General features: G+C 59.5%; 1 protein-coding gene across 5 annotated transcripts in view; it reads right to left on the reverse strand.

The window, feature by feature from the left end:
- Window positions 1–3,704: 3,704 nt before the first annotated feature.
- Window positions 3,705–20,796, reverse strand: part of SLC43A1 (solute carrier family 43 member 1) — a 34,152-nt gene continuing 17,060 nt past the window's right edge. For 2 of the 5 annotated variants that reach the window (XM_043913827.1, XM_043913840.1), the window contains 10 exons: window positions 20,083–20,175; window positions 17,919–18,052; window positions 13,490–13,665; window positions 11,717–11,863; window positions 11,590–11,625; window positions 11,271–11,388; window positions 10,105–10,246; window positions 9,800–9,873; window positions 5,916–6,039; window positions 3,705–4,385 (listed from right to left, as the gene is read on the reverse strand). In XM_043913827.1, coding sequence (XP_043769762.1) covers window positions 4,179–4,385; window positions 5,916–6,039; window positions 9,800–9,873; window positions 10,105–10,246; window positions 11,271–11,388; window positions 11,590–11,625; window positions 11,717–11,863; window positions 13,490–13,665; window positions 17,919–18,052; window positions 20,083–20,175 — 1,251 coding nt within the window. In that variant the 3' untranslated portion in view covers window positions 3,705–4,178. The remainder of the gene's footprint in view (window positions 4,386–5,915; window positions 6,040–9,799; window positions 9,874–10,104; window positions 10,247–11,270; window positions 11,389–11,589; window positions 11,626–11,716; window positions 11,864–13,489; window positions 13,666–17,918; window positions 18,053–20,082; window positions 20,176–20,796) is intronic. The other 3 variants (XM_043913831.1, XM_043913844.1, XM_043913837.1) reach the window with 3 other exon arrangements.

Consider the following 20,796-nt stretch of genomic DNA (forward strand, 5'->3'; position numbering starts at 1 on the left):
CGTGGGGATCCTAACCTGAGCATGAGCATCTCTCCGCCTGGGGAGAGGCAGAGAAGGATGCCAGATGACAAGGTCTATAAGCCCTTAAACCTCTAAGGTTCTTACACTCAGAGTGGGGGGAGGATTGTCAGCCCTGGTTTTTGAGCTGCTGACTCCCGATGTTAGCTCCCAAATCCACGAGAGAACCCCTCTCCTAGGAAAGGCGAAGACTTGCAGGGTGAGGGTGGGAGGGGGCTCCCAGGACCCTGCGGAGGTGACATTTGCCCACCAGGCTCTGGGAGGCCGCCAGGCCCGGGACAGTCCAGGTGGCAGGCCCAAGGTCCAGCCGGGGTCAGGTTTCAAGATGAATTTTTAATGCTTCCAGCCAGACTTATCAGATGTTCCCCTTTCATCTCTGCACGGTCCCCTCTCCCGTCCCCACGACCCCCGGGGGTGGGGCCGGCAGGGCAGGCCTGGGGCAGCTCCCAGCAGCCTCCTGAGAAAGGCTCTGGAAGACGCAGAGGGAGGTGTGAATGACCGAGTTATTTTCCCACTTGCGATGTGACCTTGAGTAAGTCACTTAACTTCTCTGAGCATCCCTTGTTTGGTTTTGCATTTACAACCTGGGGGCAACAGCTCCTGCCTTAGGGAGTTGTCGTGGGGAGTAAGTGCTGGGCCCTTGGAAGGTGACCCATCTTTTGCTGTTATCTTTCCCTGAGCCCTGCCCCCCTCCTCCGGTTTTCTTTTGATCCCAGAGGTGCCTTTGCCTCTTTCTTGGGGAGGTGGGGACGCGGGCTCACCCGTTCCCTCCTAAGACCCAAATGACCCACCCCAGGAGTCTTTGGCCTTCCTAGAAACTTCAGATGAGGTGGGGAAGGGAAGGGAGATAGTGAAGCAAGGCTGGCGGCCTGATTGACGACGGCTCCCCGCTGCAGCAGAGGGCCGGGAAGCCCGCTCAGAGGGAGAAAGGCTAGGGAAGGCCCAGCTCAGAGGGGCGCAGCAGGCGCAGACTCACTGGTTACTCCTGCCTCCTCCCTCTCTGCCTCCTTCCGTCCGTTCTGGCACCTCCTCGGCCCCTGGAAGCCGCGGTGGCCACACCGAGCCGGGAGGGCAGGACCGTGGAGAGGGGCTGGGAGCGGCCCTTGAGGAAGGCTTGTCCAGTCTTCCCAGCCCCTGCCCAGTGTTTCTGAAAGCAAAGGTCTTTCCCATCTGATTCGGTGGCAAACAGTTAGGACGCAGGTTCCCGAGCCCCTCAGACCCACTGGACCAGTTTCTGCCTGAGCCCTGGAATCTACATTTTAACACGTGAGGGTGAGTTAGGAAGCTCTCTGAAGGCGGAGAAACAGCTCCTCGGCGGTGGTGTGGGCCCCAGAGGGGCAGACAGGAGAAAGCCAAGGGAGAGAAGTTAGATCCTGGCGGAAGCCACGGGCAGGACTCGTGCGTGGACAGGGTGATGCGGCTGATGGGGGCGGAGAAGGATGCAGGAGGCAGACCCGGCGCGGCCGCGGTGAGAGTCGCGCCCGCCCGAGGTGAGCCGCCACTGGCGGGGACAGTCACTTGCACGCTGCCGGCCCCCTTCGTGGGGCCTCTGAGACCCCGACCGGAGGTTGAGAGAGCCGCGTCCTTCTGGGACACAGGGTCGGGGGCCGGCCTCCTCCGCAGAGACCCGCGGACCTCCGCGGCGGTCCCCGTCGCTGCCTTGGCCGGAGCCCCCAGCCCACCCCTCGGGTCCCTCGGCCCCGGCCCCCTCTCTATGCCCTGCCCAACCCCCACCCCAGCTTATCTGCGTGAGGTTCCAATTAGCACGTTTTCCCCCAGAAGTCTCGCCCCGCTCACGCCTCCCCCTAGCCCCTCGGAGCGGGAGTGGGGACCCCCATTAACCCTTGCGTCCCGGCGGCCTGGACGCCGCCCGCTCTGGGGGGTCCTGGGGGCCCCCGGGGGGACGGCGGGGCCTGTGGGGGGGGGCGGTTTCGGGGTGGGGGGAGAAAGGGCAGGCGCTTGCCCGCCCCCTCTTTCTGGGAAGAGGTGGGGAGGGGCGCTTCTCCCGGGAGACTCGGGGCGTCGAAATCCCGCGTTCCTCAGCCCCCGGCCCCCGCAGCCTCCTCCTCCCCGCCACGTACCCTCCCCCCCCCCTCCCAGCCATCTGTTCCACTCGGCGGCGCCGCGACAAACAGGCTCCAGCTCGCGGCCGCCCCCGCTAGCCCCCTCCCCAAGCGCCCCCGCCCCGGGGACGCGGGGCGAGAAGACACGCCGCCCCAAGGAGGCCGAGATCCCCGCCTGCGTCCCCCACTCGGTCCCACGCCCTCTGGGCAGGGGCGGGGGCGCGGTGGAGACCCCCTCCTTCAGCCTCGAGGGTCGGTGGCGCCGCGGTCGGGGGTCACGGGGCTATCTCAGGGGAGGAATCTGGAGATGCGACCCAGGAGAGCCGGCAGGGGCTGTCGAGGGAGGGCGTGGGGTCCCCCCGTTCCCAGTCTCCCACCCCGTCCCAGCCGCAGCCACGCAGCGCCGCCTGCAGAGCAGTCGGGGGCGCACAGCCGGGCCGTCCCTCTCCCCTTCATCTTCTATGATCCGCTTCCACCGGACCGGACGGAAAGTCGAGGTCCCCTGGCACAGAGAGGAGCGAGACCCGGGCAAGGCCGCTGGGAGCCCGTCCAACCCGTTGGCGGATGCGGTCCAAATCTGGTTTCCTACTTTGCGAAAAGGACACGTGGGAAGCCAGGAGCCTGGGCTGCGAGCAGCCCTGGATGCGCCGTGTGGCTTAGCCACGTCTCCAGACCTCGCTGGACATCCATCAAACGGGGGGGTCAGCCTACTGAATCAGCTTCTAGAGAGAATTGCAGACAAAGGGAGGGCCTGTCTGTAATGCTGTCCTGCAGGGCCATTATTTCGGGGTTCTCCTAGGTTTTGGGGGAGTAGGGTGGTGCATAAGGCCGTTGTGGTTCCTTTCCACCCTGAGAGGGCAGCAGAGAGCTGGGCTGACAATCGCAGATCCTCCTTTCTGCCGCTGATTGGCTCGACAGACCTGAGCTTCTCACTCAGCGGCCACAACGCCCAGCCCCACCGTACCAGCTCTGTGTCCTTGTGCCTTAACCTGTCTGAGCCTTCCTCTCTCTACAAAGCGACCTGGAGACACCGACCTCTACGGTGAGGACGCAGTGAGGTACCTGTGTAGCTGGGCCCCTCCCTGCCGCGTCCCTCCCTTCTGTGAGTTTCAGGTTTATGTCCCAGGACAGAAAGAGAGGCAGGAGTGGGGTAAATGAAGTATAACTTCCTGGAAGGCCCCTTGCCCTCAAAGACGGTGTCTGCCCTTGATGCAGGTAACTTTTAAAGTCTCCCTTTATTCCTGAAAGTAAATATAAATATAGCACAAGATGAAGCTCGAAATTTGCATGAAGTTTTAAGTTAAACACGACAACCCCCCCCCAAAAAAAAATGTTACTTTCAACAGACCGCCAGAGACGCCCGACAAGAAAGATTGAGAGGTGCGCCTTAGCATTGTTCCCAAAGTCTCCTGCCTTGATCATGGGTAGGCAGAAAGGCCAACCTCCCTCCTGCTCCAGGGCACGGCTGAGAACAGGAGCTGAAACAGGCAGCTGAGGGTGGACAGGCTGGCACCTTAAGTGTCCTAGTTACTGCCCAGCTGAGCCCGGGTGAGGAAGGGGGATGGAGGTGTGGGAAGACACCGCCCCCCCACCCCCCACAGACACAGGCATGCACACCACAGCCAGTCTCTCACTTCCCTTTTTATTTCCTCTGAGATCTGCAGGCAGCAGCGCCAGGGATAGAACCCGCCCTTCAGCCCCCAGGAGAGGTTTCCCTCCCACGCAGCAGCCTCAGGACGCGGCCGGCACACCTCTGGCCCCTTTCCTCGGAGGAGAAGGGAGTTCCACACGCGATCGCACATACCCTGGGCCCTGCGTAGCTGAGGGGTCACCTGTTCGCTGACCCCACAGGCCCCCAGGGGGCAGCAGCGGGCAGGCCCCTTGGCGAGGCCCAGAGGAAGCCCAGGGCCGAACCCCAGGCCCTCCAACCCCAGGCTTGGGAAGGTTAGGTCCTGGCACGGGGGTGTCTTCGGTCAATGGAGCGTGGCTTCAGGGATTTCTTTCTTTTTCCTTTTCACCTGTCCCCACAAAAATAGAACTTCTGCCGTTATTTATAAATCCACGGTCCCTGGCGCTGTGCGGAGGTCACAGGGAGAGTCACAGTCCCTCTGACCCGGCTACGGCCGCCTGCGGTCCAGGCTCCGGGACGCGGGGGGCTAGGCCGCTGCCTTGGGGCCGCTGGGCGCCTTCAGGGCCCCCCCCGCAGCGGGCGACATCTGCCCTCTGGAGCTGGGCACGGTAGTAGAAGAGGTAGGATGGTAGCAGGAACCCCAGGAGTGAGAAGAGCAGGAGGCCCAGATTCACCTGCAGAGTGAAGAGAGAGAAAGAGAAAAAAAGAGTCAAGCTGTCCACCCTCATCACCCTCAGGGGCCGCTCAGCCTCCCTCAGGGAGGAGAAGGCCGCCGTCTGCACCCCGGGTCTTGTTCATTGCAGTTCGGTTCAGTCACTCAGTCGTGTCTGACTCTCTGCGACCCCATGGACCGCAGCATGCCAGGCCTCCCTGTCCATCACCAGCTCCCGGAGTTTACCCAAACCCATGTCCATTGAGTCGGTGATGCCATCCAGCTTCTGTCGTCCCCTTCTCCTCCCACATTCAATCTACCCCAGCATCAGGGTCTTTTCCAATGAGTCAGGTCTTTGCATCAGGTGGCCAAAGTATTGGAGCTTTAGCTTCAGCATCAGTCCTTCCAGTGAACACCCAGGGCTGATCTCCTTTAGGAGGGACTGGTTCTGGGCTGGAAGATACACAGAGCGAGCCCTGGCTGTGGGCAGCCGCTCTCTGCCAGCGTCTCACAGGACGCCTGTAAAGCTCCAGAGCCGGGTCTGAACCCCACCTGATGCCAGGGCCCAAATGACCTGGTGTCGGCTGGGAGCCTGGGCCTCTGAGGACGTGGGCGGTGGGGTCCTGTGGGGGGATGCTGGTGGGCGATCACGGGTGCCGTGTGCAGCAGCGGCAGCAGGCCCAGGAGGCCCTGCTCAGACCCCGCGCACAGCCCGCCCGGTTCCTCACGGGGTGGCTCACAGGCCAGTCACCTCGGGTCTCCACTTCTCCTCCTCTGGGCCGTGGTGGCCGTGATCAGTATAAATACACTAAGGACTGATGCTGAAGCTCCAGTGCTCTGACCACCTGATGCGAAGAACTGACTCACCGGAAAAGACCCTGATGCTGGGAAAGAGGTAAGGCGGGAGGAGAAGGGGACGACAGAGGGTGAGATGGCTGGACGGCATCACCAACTCGATGGACATGACTTTGAGTAAGCTCCCGGAGATGGGGATGGACAGGGAGGCCTGGCGTGCTGCAGTCCGTGGGGCCGCGGAGAGCCAGACCCGGCTGAGCGCCTGCCCTGCCCTGATGTGCTAACCGGTGCCTGGTGAGCGCTCGGGACACAGCGGCTATTGTGGTCTGGTGAGAGGGTTTAGGGGAGTGCATGGACCTCTGGGGCAGATGTCAGCTTTAGGGAGGTGAGGTCGGTTCAATGCGAGGAAAAGCCTTTCCAACAAGATCAAAGACTGGTGCCCCAGTACAAGGGGTGTTTGAGCTCGGAGGGTTTGGAGGAGCCCCTTTCTAGGAGAGAAGGTCCCTGCCTTGGATGAGGACTGGGCCAATCCCCAGGTCACCAGGGAGATTACAGCGTCCTGGGCCCAGGCTGGGGCATCTATAAGGAGGTCTGCCCCACCACCAGTTGGGAACCCCCAGAGGAGAGACCTCCCAGGTGCCTCCTGCTGAGATGAGAATGAACGATTCCACCGCAAGCGAGAGCCCCCCGCCCCCAGCTCCTCAGCTGCACCCAGGCAGGGGGGGTCCCGTGGCCCCCACGCCCCACTGCGGCTCACCCAGAAGGGCTCTCCTTTCAGGGGCCCCACCATGGCCATGAAGAGCAGCTGCTGCAGCAGGGCAAACACGGCGCTGAGGAGCGACTGCAGGCCCGTCAGCGTCCCGAAGTGCTTGGAGGGGTACCTGCGGACGGGCAGGGCCCCGCGTGAGGCGTGTGCCTCTCCAGCCCGGCGCCCTCCCCCCAGACGGCACGCTCTGTCCACCAGGCGAGGCAGAGGTTAAGAATTCAGGCTCAGAGTGAGCCTGACGGTCCAGTGCTGAAGATCGCGCTCCCAGTGCTGGAGGTGAGGGATCCATCCCTGGCTGGGGAGCAAACGTCCCAAGTGTCATGGCACAAACATTTAAAAAATCTCAGGCTCTCCGCATATGCCCCGGCCTCAGGGGTATATGCTATGACTTGAAGGCTCCAGGGCCGGTTTCTGGCACCTACTAGCTGTGTGATGCGCTTCCCTCCTAGCTCAGTTGGTAAAGACTCTGCCTGCAGTGCAGGAGACCTGGCTTCGATCCCTGGGTCGGGAAGATCCCCTGGAGAAGGAAATGGCAACCCACTCCAGTATTCTTGCCTGGGAAATCCCATGGACAGAGGAGGCTGGCGGGCTACAGTCCATGTGGTCACAAGAGTGAGACATTGACTTAGCAACTAAACCACCACCACCACCAGCTGTGTGATAGCAGCAAGTAACTCAGCCTCTCTGAACTTCACTTCCCTAAAAACAGGGAGAGTGCTAACCTCACGGGGCTGATTTGCTTTTGACACATTATTTATTGAGCTCCTACCATGTGCCAGGCACTGTTGTAGGTGCGTGGAGAGAGAGCAAAAAACCACAGCTGGAGGTGGCATTCTGGGGGGCTGGGTAGTAATCACACCACAAGCAAAATAAACACATCGTTGGGACTTCCCTGGTGGTCCAGCGGTTAGGGCTCCGAGCTTCCACTTCAGGGGGACACAGGTTAGATCCCTGGTCAGGGAATTAAGATCGCGCGTGCCACTGGGTGCGGACAAAACCCAAGAAAGCACAGATTGTTAGAAGCTGATAGCGCTGAGGAACGAAGCTAAGCAGAGCAGGGGGGTTTCTAGGGAGGTGGGGAGGGCTCAGAAGAGTCCCTCTGGGTAAAGCCCCAAGCAGCGTGTGACAGCTTGTGGACGTCTGGGGGGAGAATGAGCCAGGAAGAGGGGCGCTGGGTGGGGAGCATGTGAGGTTTCCGCAGCATGCGGCAGCTGCAGTGGGAGACGGGGGTGAGCGCGGTGGGGAAGGGAAGGGAGAGGCCCCCGGGGGCCAGACCCTGCAGGGCCTCTTTGTGTTCATGTATTTATGTTTGGCTACAGCGGGTCTCCATCACGGTACGAGGGCTCTCTGCTGTGTGTTTCACTGCGGCACACGGACTCTCCAGTCCGTGACAGCTGGGCTGAGCTGCTCCACAGCTTATGGGATCTTACTTCCTTGCCCTGGGATCAAATACGCATCCCCTGCACCGCAAGGCAGATTCTTAACCACTGGACCACCAGGGACGTCCCCCGGCATGACATTTGGAGCCGTAACAGAGCCTTTGGCTTTCACTCTACGTGAGACGAGAGAGGCAGCCGTGGAGAGACGGGAAGAGACGTGTGTCCTAACGGGTGTCTCCAGCTCCTGTGTTAGAAATCCCAGAGGAGGCAAGGGCAGACTCGGGGAGACTGCTGGGAGGCAGCAGCCATTCAGGACGGGCGTGGCATCGCCAGAGATGTTGAGTAGGGACGCGCGTGGCATCTGTGGAGTGTGGCGCGTGACCCAGGCTGTGAGCAATGAGCATCTGGAATCCAGGGTGACCCCCAGCCCAGGTGCAGCCTCCCCCCGGGGGTCCGGATAGGGGAGGGGGTCAACGTCTCACCGTGTGGATCACAATAAACTGTGGGAAACTCTGAAAGAGATGGGAATACCAGACCACCTGACCTGCCTCTTGAGAAACCTGTATGCAGGTCAGGAAGCAACAGTTAGAACTGGGCATGGAACAACAGACTGGTTCCAAATAGGAAAAGGAGTACATCATAGGAAAAGGCTGTATATTGTCACCCCGCTTATTTAACTTATATGCAGAGCACATCATGAGAAATGCTGGGCTGGAGGAAGCACAAGCTGGAATCAAGATTGCTGGGAGAAATATCAATAACCTCAGATATGCAGATGAACCACCCTTATGGCAGAAAGTGAAGAAGAACTAAAGAGCCTCTTGATGAAAGTGAAAGAGGAGAGTGAAAAAGTTTGCTTAAAGATCAGCGTTCAGAAAACTAAGATCATGGCATCTGGTCCCATCACTTCATGGCAAATAGATGGGGAAACAGTGGAAACAGTGGCTGACTTTATTTTTCTGGGCTCCAAAATCACTGCAGATGGTGACTGCAGCCATGAAATTAAAAGACGCTTACTCCTTGGAAGGAAAGTTATGACCAACCTGGATAGCATATTAAAAAGTAGAGACATTACTTTGCCAACAAAGGTCTGTCTGGTCAAGGTTATGGTTTTTCCAGTGGTCATGTATGGATGTGAGAGCTGGACTGTGAAGAAAGCTGAGCGCCGAAGAATTGATGCTTTTGAACTGTGGTGTTGGAGAAGCTCTTGAGAGTCCCTTGGACTGCAAGGAGATCCAACCACTCCATCCTAAAGGAGATCAGTCCTGGGTGTTCATTGGAAGGACTGATGCTGAGGCTGGAACTCCAATACTTTGGCCACCTCATGCGAAGAGTTGGCTGATTGGAAAAGACCCTGATGCTTGGAGGGATTGGGGGCAGGAGGAAAAGGGGACGACAGAGGATGAGATGGCTGGATGGCATCACCGACTCGATGGACATGAGTTTGAGTAAACTCCGGGAGTTGGTGATGGACAGGGAGGCCTGGCGTGCTACGATTCATGGGGTCACAAAGAGTCGGACACGACTGAGCGACTGGGCTGAACTGAACAGCATCTCACCTGCGCCCGCCGTGGAGTAAGCGCCCACAGCCGTTACAGTGTTACCGCCCTTCTTTTGCCATCACACGTAGAGCAGAGACACTCGGTGTGGAAACCAGAAGCTGCAGGGGAAGGGGAACGGGGCGCCAGGGAGGGGGCTGTCCCACATGAAGCAGGGATGTTATGAGGCAAAGAGACTGCGGTCTGGAGATTCCAGCAGGGCTGACGCGGGCAGAGGGGCCGCTCCACGAAGGGGAGCGGGCATTGTGGAGGGAGACGCAGGGCCAAACCAGAGATGTCAGCTGCCCCTAAGGGAGGATGGTCTGACGGCAGAGTCCGCGTCCCAAGAGGGTGCAGGGAGCGCCCCGTCACTAGGGAGCTGGGAGAGAGCAGTGAGCTGGACCACCTCCAGATCCTCACCCCCTGCAGCTGCTGCTGCTACGTCGCTCAGTAGTGTCCGACTCTGTGACCCTGTGGACTGTAGCCCACCAGGCTCCTACATCCATGGGATTCTCTAGGCAAGAATACTGGAATGGGTTGCCGTGCCCTCCTCCAGGGCATCTTCTCAACCCAGGGATCGAACCCCTGTGTCCCACATTTCCGGTGGATTCTTTACCATCTGAGAAACCAGGGAAGCCCAAGAATACGGGAGGGGGTTGCCATGACCTCCTCCAGGGGATCTTCCCCACCCAGGGATCAAACACAGATCTCCCACATTGCAGCTGGTTTCTTTACCATCTGAGAAACCAGGGAAGCCCAAGAATACCGAAGGGGCTGCCATGCCCGCCTCTGGAGGATCTTCCCCACCCAGGGATCGAACCCACATCTCTGACATCTCCAGCACTGGCAGGCAGGGTCTTCACCACAAGCGCCACAGATGCCAGCGTTCCAGGGAGGGAGGCTGGGGAAGGGTGCGCTAAGGGGAGTCCTCGGGAAGACCGCCGCCCTGCTGACTCACACCGCGGCGTAGAGGCCCCCGCAGGCCGAGTGGTAGAAGCCACGCACCATGGTGTGCAGGACGAAGGTCAGAAACTGCAAAGGAGACAGGGCAGAGGTGAAGAGGGGGCGGGGGCGGGAGGGCGAGGAGGGCGACAGAGCCAACGGCCGGTCTCCTCGCCCAGCCGACCTCCCGGAAACACCTCCTGGAGAACCCGGCAAACAGACCCAGAGGGTGGGAACCCGGCCGCTGGAGGCAGGCTCCGGGGGAACCGTGCCTTCAGCCGTCGGGAGCACCGAGAGGCAGGGTGCGCCTGGAAGTTGTACCTGGAGGTGTAGGTTGTTGATGAGGCAGCTGATGCCAAAACCCATGAGCAGCAGGTTGGTCAAGGTGAAGGCATTGATGGCGTTGGTGAGCTTCTGGATCTCGCGGTAGCGTGGTCGGACGGACTTGGTGGCCGCCCCGTCCCTGCAGAGGACAGGCCGTCACTGGCCGCCGCCCTGACCTCCTCAGGGGCCCTCCCTCCCATTTCAGGGCACCAGGAAAGGAAGAAAGTCTCCCTTCCAGCCACGTGCTTCTCAAAGCATGGCTCCTCCAGCACCATCTGGTGTGCATGCGTGCCTGCTCAACCCTGTCTGACTCTGCGACCCCTTGGACTGTAGTCTGCCCGGCTCCGCTGTCCATGAGATTCTCCAGGCAAGAATACTGGAGTGGGCTGCCATGCCCTCCTCCAGGGGATCCTCCCCACCAGGGATCGAACCCAGGTCTCCGGCTTTGCAGCTGGACCCTTTACTGTCTGAGCCACAAATTCTATGGGACGATAGTGAGAAATATGCCACCTTGAAGAAGGCCCTCACCCACCAGTGCTGGCACCCCGATCTCGGACTTCCAGCCTCCAGAACTATAAGAAATAAATTTCCACCGATCCTAAGCTATCTTGTCTGCTATTTTGTTATACCAGTCTGAACAGACTCAGAAAGACTCTGAGCCAAAACCACCCCGCTAAGCCAGTCCCAGATTCTTGACTCTCAGAAACGATGAGATAATAAATGTTGTTTAAAGATGCAAAGTTTGAGGGTACTTTGTTACACAGCAGTAGATATCTAACACACCGGATTTATCTCTTCCTAACCTAACTCTAGAGTGTGCTCATCATAACAAAGGTTCTGGAACCTCCTACTAAAAGCTGTGTGATCTTGAGTAAGTTCCTGAACCTTTCTGTGTCTCAGCTTCTCTGGGAAGCGAGCATAATAATGTGTGTACCTAGCTCAGGGAACCGGTGCAAGATTAAATAGGGCAATGCAGGTGCGCGGTGTACAGGTGGCGTTTACTGCCAGCTAAGCTCATTATCAAGGCAGCCACATGCCCTCTGGGTCTCAGTTTCTCATCTGTAAAATGCACACGGGCCCCCCCTCTCCCAGGGCCCTGGGGAGATTGAAATAAGACACTTGATGTGAAAGCATAGGGCTGTCCCCACCCCGGGGCGGGTCACCTGGGAGTGGGGGCATCCACGCAATCCTTGATCCGCCAGTCCATGACGTAGCCGATGAGAGGGCACGTGAGAAGGCATAGCAGCTGCATGGCCCCAAAGACAGAGGAGTAGAACTCCACTGGGGGCGGGAGGGGAGCGGGCTCAGGGGCTGGCAGGCGGGAGCTGGCAGCCCAGCCTCAGCAGAGGTGGGAACGCCAAGATCTCCCCCTCTGACCCCCAGATTCTCAGATCGCCCACACAGCCAGGCCACATGACCCAAGGATGGGTAACCCAGCGACAGGGCAGGTGGGGGCCCGGGCCCAAGCTTCTGTTCTCCCACCTGTCTCTTTGGCCCTTTGCTTCAAGTCGTCCGTCTCTGTTGGGGGAGGGAGGGGAAGCCAGGGTGAGGGGAGCTCGGCCAGGGTGCCCCCCACCCGCAGCCCCCCGGGGGCTCAGCAGCACCTCACCATGCTCCTGGCCGCCGGTCACCAGGTACTCCAGCATCTTGTTCATGGCGGCCATGTAGAAGATGACCCGCAGCTGGGTCATGCCCATGGTGAGGAGGCTCCACAGGAAAATGGGGGAGCAGAGGCTCTTGCGCAGGGGCACAGACTCTGGGGGGACAGCGGGGGGCGCCCCTGAGTCCCTGAGCTCCAGCGGGTGCCCCAGTGGGCGTGCTGCCGCTGCGGCCTCAGAGAGGGGCAGCTTTAGCCTCTCCAGCCTCCGAGTCGCCCGACTCTGCAACGGTCTCACTAGGAGACTCTTATTTTTTTGGCCTCGCTGCGTGGCTTGTGGGATCCCAGCTCCCCGACCAGGGATCAAACCCAAAACCTCCACAGGGAGAGCAAGGAGTCCTAACCACTGGACCACCAGGGAATTCCCTCACCAGAACATGCTGAGGTGACCTCCGGGTGTGTGCCCCAGGCTTGGCATGGTAGTCACTCCAGCTACTGTTTACCAAGCCCTTGCTGTGTGCTGTACATCTGATATGCGTCATCCCATGTTACGAAAATGTGCTGTGATCAGTCGCTCAGTCGTGTCCAACTCTGCGACCCCATGGACTGCAGCCCGCCAGGCTCCTCTGTGCATGGGATTCTCCAGGCAAGAACACTGGAGTGGGTAGCCTGTCCCTTCTCCAGGGGATCTTCCCGACCCAGGGATCGAACCCAGGTCTCTCGCACCGCAGGCGGTGTCTGTCCTACAACCCAGTGGTCAGCACATCCTACAGATCGGGAACTACAGCTCAGAACAGCCAATGACCTGCCCAAGGTCCCAGGGCTGGGAGCCGCAGGTCCTCGGACTCAGCTCATGCCCGTAAGAGCTCTGCCGGGGGTACCCATCAGCGGGGACCACGTCATAACCTCACAGCATGCCTCAGTTTATAGAGAGCTCATGATTCTCCCTTCCTTCAATCCTCCCAACTAACTTCCCTGTGAGGTGGGTGCACTTCAGTTCAGTTCAGCCGCTCCGTCGTGTCCGACTCTCTGCGACCCCATGGACTGCAGCACACAGGCCTCCCTGTCCATCACCAACTCCCGGAGTTTACTCAAACCCATGTCCATCGAGTCGGTGATGCCATCCAACATCTCATCTTCTGTCGTCCCCTTCTCCTCCCGCCCTCAATCCCTCCCAGCATCAGGGTGTTCTCAGCTAGTTTAACAGACGGGGAAGGTGAGAGTGGAGTTAAGCGACCCACTCAAGTCACGTGGCCTGGAACCGGGGAGCTGGACTCAAACCCCCTTCTCGGGACTCCCATCCGTCTTCCCGCGACCTCATGGCTTACGCCGCGCCTAGCGGCCGGGGCGGGAGGCAGGCGCAGCTCCCCGCCGCGGCCGGCAGGGGCGCCCACCAACGCGGCGCGCTCACGGACTCAGCCTGGAGGCCGGCTCCCCGGGCGGCGTCTGACGCAAGAGGCTTGGCGGTTGCAGGGAGCCCCGAGGAAAGAAAAACGCAAGAGGCTTGGCGGTTGCAGGGAGCCCCGCGGAAAGAAACCCGCTCTCCCACAGGCCTGGAAGGGACCTGCCCCGTTCCGGAAGCGGCCGCCGGGTTCCAGGAATCCGACCGAGGATCCGTGAACCCGAGCATCCTGGAGTTCTAGAAATGGGAGGCGGGCCCACCTGTCCGGCAGGGGGGTGGCGTGAGAACTCAGGAGGGAGCATGACCACCCAGGCAAGGGTGCTCACGCCCCGTGAGGCCCGTCCTCTCCACCCCCCGAGGCCGGCCCCGGGACGGACACTCACTCTCCGCAGAGCTCTCTGCGCCGCCGGGCATGTCCTGGGAGGCGACGAAGAGGACCCCCTCCTCCAGGCTGGGGGCCTTCTGGCTCAGCCGCTGGCCCACCGTGCTCACGTAGGAGTAGAAGCGGTCCCCCGTCACTCTGTGGTCCAGGGCCAGCTCTCTGAGTTTGGTCTTCTCCCTGCCGGGAGCCAGGCAGCAGCTCGTGGGAAGCAGCCCCACGGAGCCCACCCTCCGCAGCCTGCCTCTGGCAGGTGCTGTCCAGGGGGTGCCAAGTCCCCTCTTCCCAGCACTGACGAGCTCCCCAGCGCGGGGCTTGTGTCTGCGCAGCTCGGAGCCCAGGGCCTGGCTCAGCACCCGCTAAGTGGAGGGTGGATGAAGCCGCTTTCCACATAGGCTGTTGCCCTGGAGGCCGTGCTAAGGACCCAGATTCTGGCGACAGCCAGGGCAGAGGGAAGGATAGATTAGGAGTCTGGGATCCACATATACATACTGCTCCACATCAACATAAAACAGAGAGCCAGCAGAGACCCACTGCGTAGTACAGGAAAACAGACCCAATATTTTATAACCACCTAGCAGGGAAGAGAATCAGAAAAAGAATATATGTACATCTGAGTTACTCTGCCGTACACCTGAAACCAACACATTGTAAATCAACTATACGTCAATAAACGCATTTTAAAAAAAGAACTCCAGCTCTGAAGCTCTTTCTTCCTTTTGGATGCACCATGCAGCTTGTGGGACCTTGGTTCTCCGACCAGTGGTTGAACTCAGGCCCTTGGCAATGAAAGCATGGAGTCCAGGGGAGCCCCAGCTCTGGAGTCCTGCCCCCCACCCCCGGCCCGCTCCAATGGTGCGACTCCAGGAAGGGTCACTGTGTCCCCCGGCGCCTGTTAGGAGTGGAGCTAATAACAGAGTGCACGTCCCGAGCCAGAATGACCGCTGGGCACAGGGCCTGGCACACAGAGGCCGCTCGACCAGGATCGGCTACTTGACTGGAGCCAAGGGGCTTCGGTGCGGAGCATCACCCCAGCACCCTAGGGAACTGACAGGACGGGGTGCGTGTGTGTGTGTGTGTGTGTGTGTGTGTGAACTGACAGGGCAGTGTGTGTGTGTGTGTGTGAACTGACAGGGCAGTGTGTGTGTATGTGTGTGAACTAACACGGGCGGGGTGAGTGTGTGTGTGTGTGAACTGACAGGGGCGGGGTGTGTGTGTGTGTGTGTGAACTGACAGGGCGGTGTGTGTGTGTGTGTGTGTGTGTGTGAACTGACAGGGGCGGGGTGCCTGTGTGTGTGTGTGTGTGTGTGTGTATGTGAACTGACAGGGGCGGGGTGCGTGTGTGTGTGTATGTGAACTGACAGGGGCGGGGTGCGTGTGTGTGTGTGTGAACTGACAGGGCGGTGTGTGTGTGTGTGTGTGTGAACTGACACGGGCGGGGTGCGTGTGTGTGTGTGTGAACTGACAGGGGCGGGGTGTGTGTGTGTGTGTGTGAACTGAAAGGGCGGTGTGTGTGTGTGTGTGTGAACTGACACGGGCGGGGTGCGTGTGTGTGTGTGTGAACTGACAGGGGCGGGGTGTGTGTGTGTGTGTGTGTGAACTGACAGGGGCGGGGTGTGTGTGTGTGTGTGAACTGACAGGGCGGTGTGTGTGTGTGTGTGAACTGACGGGGCAGGGTGCGTGTGTGTGTGTGTGTGAACTGACAGGGGCGGGGTGTGTGTGTGTCTGTGTGAACTGACAGGGGCGGGGTGTGTGTGTGTGTGTGTGTGAACTGACAGGGGCAGGGTGCGTGTGTGTGTGTGTGAACTGACAGGGCGGTGTGTGTGTGTGTGTCTGTGTGTGTGTGTGTGTGTATGTGAACTGACAGGGCAGTGTATGTGTGTGTGTGAACTGACAGGGCGGGGTGTGTGTGTGTGAACTGACAGGGGCGGGGTGCGTGTGTGTGTGTGTGTGTGAACTGACAGGGCGGTGTATGTGTGTCTGTGAACTGACAGGGCGGGGTGTGTGTGTGTGTGTGTGTGAACTGACAGGGGCGGGGTGTGTGTGTGTTTGAACTGACAGGGGCGGGGTGCGTGTGTGTGTGAACTGACAGGGGCAGGGTGTGTGTGTGTGTGTGAACTGACAGGGGCAGGGTGTGTGTGTGTGTGTGTGTGTGTGTGTGTGTGAACTGACAGGGGCGGGATGAGTGTGTGTGTGTGTGAACTGACAGGGGCAGTGTGTGTGTGTGTGTGTGAACTGACAGGGGCGGGGTGTGTGTGTGTGTGTGTGTGTGTGTGTGTGAACTGACAGGGCGGGGTGTGTGTGTGTGTGTGTGTGAACTGACAGGGGCAGGGTGCGTGTGTGTGTGTGTGAACTGACAGGGCGGTGTGTGTGTGTGTGTGTCTGTGTGTGTGTGTGAACTGACAGGGCGGTGTGTGTGTGTGAGTGTGAACTGACAGGGGCGGGGGGTGTGTGTGTGTGTGTGAACTGACAGGGCAGTGTGTGTGTGTGTGTCTGTGTGTGTATGTGAACTGACAGGGCAGTGTATGTGTGTGTGTGAACTGACAGGGCGGGGTGTGTGTGTGTGAACTGACAGGGGCGGGGTGCGTGTGTGTGTGTGTGTGAACTGACAGGGTGGTGTGTGTGTGTGTCTGTGTGTGTGTGTGTGAACCGACAGGGCGGTGTATGTGTGTGTGTGAACTGACAGGGCGGGGTGTGTGTGTGTGTGTGTGTGTGAACTGACAGGGCGGTGTGTGTGTGTGTGTGTGTTTGAACTGACAGGGGCGGGGTGCGTGTGTGTGTGAACTGACAGGGCGGTGTGTGTGTGTGTGTCTGTGTGTGTGTGTGTGTGAACTGACAGGGGCGGGGTGCGTGTGTGTGTGAACTGACAGGGCGGTGTGTGTGTGTGTGTCTGTGTGTGTGTGTGTGTGAACTGACAGGAGCGGTGTGTGTGTGTGTGTGTGAACTGACAGGGGCAGGGTGTGTGTGTGTGTGTGTGTGTGAACTGACAGGGGCAGGGTGTGTGTGAACTGACGGGTGGTGTGTGTGTCTCGTGTGTGTGTGAACTGACAGGGGCAGGGTGTGTGTGCACTGACAGGGGTGGTGTGTGTGTGTGTGTGTGAACTGGCAGGGGCAGAGTGTGTGTGTGTGTGTGTGTGTGTGTGTGTGTGTGTGTGTGAACTGACAGGGGTGGTGTGTGTGTGTGTGAACTGATGGGCGGGGTGTGTGTGTATGTGAACTGACAGGGGTGGTGTGTGTGTGTGTGAACTGATGGGCGGGGTGTGTGTGTGTGTGAACTGGCAGGGGCAGGGGGTGTGTGTGTGTGTGTGTGAACTGACGGGGCAGGGTGTGTGTGTGTGTGTGTGTGTGTGAACTGACGGGGTGGGGTGTGTGTGAACTGACAGGGGTGGTGTGTGTGTGTGTGAACTGATGGGTGGGGGGTGTGTGTGTGTGTGTGTGTGTGTGTGTGTGAACTGACAGAGTGGGGGGTTTGTGTGTGTGTGTGTGTGTGTGAACTGACAGGGGCGGGGTGTGTGTGAACTGACAGGGGTGGTGTGTGTGTGTGTGTGAACTGGCAGGGGCAGAGTGTGTGTGTGTGTGTGTGTGTGTGTGAACTGGCAGGGGCGGGGTGTGTGTGTGTGTGTGTGTGTGAACTGGCAGGGGCGGGGTGTGTGTGTGTGTGTGAACTGACGGGGCGGGGTGTGTGTGTGTGTGTGAACTGACGGGGCGGGGTGTGTGTGTGTGTGTGAACTGACGGGGCGGGGTGTGTGTGTGTGTGTGTGAACTGATGGGCGGGGTGTGTGTGTGTGTGTGTGTGTGTGTGTGAACTGGCAGGGGCGGGGTGTGTGTGTGTGTGTGAACTGGCAGGGGCGGGGTGTGTGTGTGTGTGTGAACTGACGGGGCGGGGTGTGTGTGTGTGTGTGAACTGATGGGCGGGGTGTGTGTGTGTGTGTGTGTGTGTGTGAACTGGCAGGGGCAGAGTGTGTGTGTGTGTGTGTGTGTGTGAACTGGCAGGGGCGGGGTGTGTGTGTGTGTGTGAACTGACGGGGCGGGGTGTGTGTGTGTGTGTGTGTGTGTGTGTGTGTGGGTGGGTGGCTGGCTGTGTAAGCTCCCATTCAGGCTGCCCCACACGGGGTAGGACGTCATTCCTTCGCAGGCACCTTTTCTGGGTGCCCGTGGCATGCGGCGCTATGGCAAGCGTCCCTGCTCCTCTGACCCCGTCCTCCAGCCTGGACACAGGGTGACGCTCCCCATGTCTGGCTGCCGGCGTCGTGCCCCAGCTACACAGAACCCGATCCGGGCCGGATCGGGCCCGAGGCTCAGGGGGGAAAGCAGAGCTCGGTTTCCCTGACCCCAAGCTGCTTCTGCGCATCGCATCACCACACCCCGGCTTCCAGGTCTGCAGGGGGGGGTCCCCTCCCATCTCCCCCTCCCCCCACCGCCACGTCACTCACTTGTAGTTGACTTCCTCGGGGGAGGGAAAGGCTTCCCTGGGCCAGTTGACGGCACAGTTCAGAAAGATGAGGCAGGCCAGAGCTGACCAGGCGAACATGATGGCCATGAAGGACACTCCGGCGTCGTAGATCAGCTGTGGGGGGAGTGGGGAGGCCCGTGGCGGAGGCTGCCAGGCCCCAGGCCCATGCCCTCCAGCCAGAGTGTAACCCGGGCCCCAGAGGCCTCCAGGAAGGTCTTTGCGAGCCCACCCTTTGTGCCCAATTTGCAGATGAAGACACCAAGTCCAGAAGCTAAGACCGGATCTAGAAGCCCCATGGCCCTCTCCCTTTTTCACCCCCACCCCTCCCAAGAGACGTGAGGTGATTCCAAGCGTGCCGAAGAGGCTGGCCACAAGCTCGACAGGTCTTTGGAATCTCAGTTTTTATCTTAAGAAGATACACCGGTGTTGCCTTTGACTGTACATATGTTCTTATTTTCACCAACACGTCGTTTCACTTCATGGACAAGAGAGGAGGGTGGAAGCTCCCAGCTGCGTTCCTCCTGCCTCTTCCTGCCGCCCTCCCTGGGGGAAGACAGACCCTCCACCGGAGAAGTCTTAGCTCGGCTCTCACAGGTGCGGTGACCCGGGGCGGCGGGGGGAGCGGGGCACTGTGCAGCCTCAGGGCCAGCAGGCTCTGTCCTGACCGATTCTGTGCCCACGGGTCAGCCCCGCGGGGGAGGCAGCCGGCGGGCGGAGCTGTCCTGCCTGCCACCCTCTGCCCGGGAGGACCGCTGTCTGTCCTGATCCCAGGTCCCTGCTCCGAGCTCCGGCGCTGCCAGGGAAAACCACTCCTCCTGGGCTCCAGCTTCAGGGCTCTTTCTTCCCCGGGAGCAGGACAGAGCTTCAAAGGGCCACACCCCAAGGGTCTGGCTCCTCAAATCGCTCTGCCTTAGTGGAGGGAAGGGAGACCCCCCCTCTCCAGGCCTGGTCCTGCCTGAACACCTGTCAGCACCCCAGCAGTGCACACTGCAGCTCCGCTGGGACGGAGGCTGAGCAGAAAGTGAAGGCGCTCAGTCGTGTCCGACCCTCTGCGACCCCATGGACCGCAGCACGCCAGGCCTCCCTGTCCATCACCAGCTCCCGGGGTTTACTCACACTCACGTCCTCGCGTCGGCGCTGCCATCCGGCCGTGGCACCTTGCCTGCCCACTCGGTGCCAGTCCCCGTGTGCCAGCTACTGCCCTGTCCTGTGGTGCTTTTCAAGCTACTGCACTGTACGGTTAAAAATGGCTTTCTTTCTTTTCTGTCTGTGCTTGTGTTTTAATGTGTTATTTGTGTGAGAAGTATCATAAACCTATTACACACCTGTTACATTACTATACAAATACTATCAATCCTATTTCATGTACAGCCAATTGTACTAGTTGGCTGGCTAACTTTGTTGGCCTTGCAAACAAATAGGACTTACACACGTGCTCTTGGAATGGAACTCGCTCCTTTGCAGGGGACTTACTGTAATAAATTAGCTGCCCGGGGCAGACTCTGAAGCGCACGCTCTGGCCCTGCTTAGAAGGTGATTTATCAGAGGCGGGAAGGAGGCCCCAGACTTGCTCAGAGCGAGGATGCAGGCCGTCTGGCTCTAGGTGGACCTGTCTTACAGCTGGCCTCACCTGGACTAGCTTGGCAACCTTGGGACCCAAATCGCCCAGCCTCTCCAGAACGGGGAAAGGAGGTGTGGCCTGAAAAGTGGGGTGAGGTCCAAGAGCCCAGGGCCTGGAAGGCTTGTAAAGGGGTTGTTTTTGATTCCACAGGTGAAAGAGAGCAGGTGGGTGAGCTAGTTCTCCATTTAAGATCATTCTGGAAGTCATGTGGATGACCGCTCAGAGAGAGAAAACCTTGGAGGCAGGGAGAGCAGCTAAGAAAGCACTGGCCTGGGAGACAGGACGAAGGCCTGGACTCGGACGACGGGAAAGGAAAGAACAGAGACCCGCTGATCCGCAGCAGCGCCGGGCTCTTCCCACAGCGCCGCCGGGCTTGTCCCATTGGAGGCGGGCGCTGACGTCCGCCTGGCAGGAGATGTGTCACCAGACATACCAGCCACCAGGCACCCAGTTCTTGTGTCAGGGCAGAAAGAAGACCAAGCAACCTCATGGACCACCACCCCCTCCCCAAGCAGCCTCATACCTTGATTCCTGGGTACGTGATGGCAGAGGAGGCGTAGGAGCCGATCATGAGGGCCATGAACGTGGAGCGCAGGTTCCCAAACAGGTTGGGCAGCTGAGAGAGGAGGTGGGTGCCTGTAAGCAGGGAGACCTTGACACCCACCCAGGGCTCCCCTCGCCCCGCCTGGAAAAGCTTGGAAGCTTCTAACCCTGGCAGTCCTCAAAGCGAGCTCCAGGAACATGCGCCCCAGAGTCGCAACAGGAAAATTCTAAGCCAAGTCAATGAGGGAAACTGCTATAACCCCCTCCCACACACAGCACGTGTGCTAAGTCACTCAGTCGTGTCCAGCTGTTTGCGATCCTATGGACTGCAGCCCACCAAGCTCCTCTGTTCTTGGGACTCTCCAAGCAAGAATACTGAAGCGGGTTACCACGCCCTTCTCCATGGAATCTTCCTGACTCAGGAATCAAACCTGCGTCGCCTGTGTCTCCTGCATTGGCAGGCAGATTCTTTACCACTGAGCCACCTGGGAAGCCCCCTCCCCCACCCCACCCTATACACACACACACACACACACACACACACACACACACAGAAGTGCCTGCAAAGAGAAATTCTGTTTAACCCCAGGGTTCCCCAAGTTAGGTATTTACGGAGTCCCTTAATCATGACTTGCCTCTTAATAAGCCGTGGTTAGATATTTAAGAAATACCACTCTAGAGCAACTCCTTTGAT

This window comes from Cervus elaphus, chromosome 1, assembly GCF_910594005.1.
Source record: "Cervus elaphus chromosome 1, mCerEla1.1, whole genome shotgun sequence".
Classification (NCBI taxonomy): domain Eukaryota; kingdom Metazoa; phylum Chordata; class Mammalia; order Artiodactyla; family Cervidae; genus Cervus; species Cervus elaphus.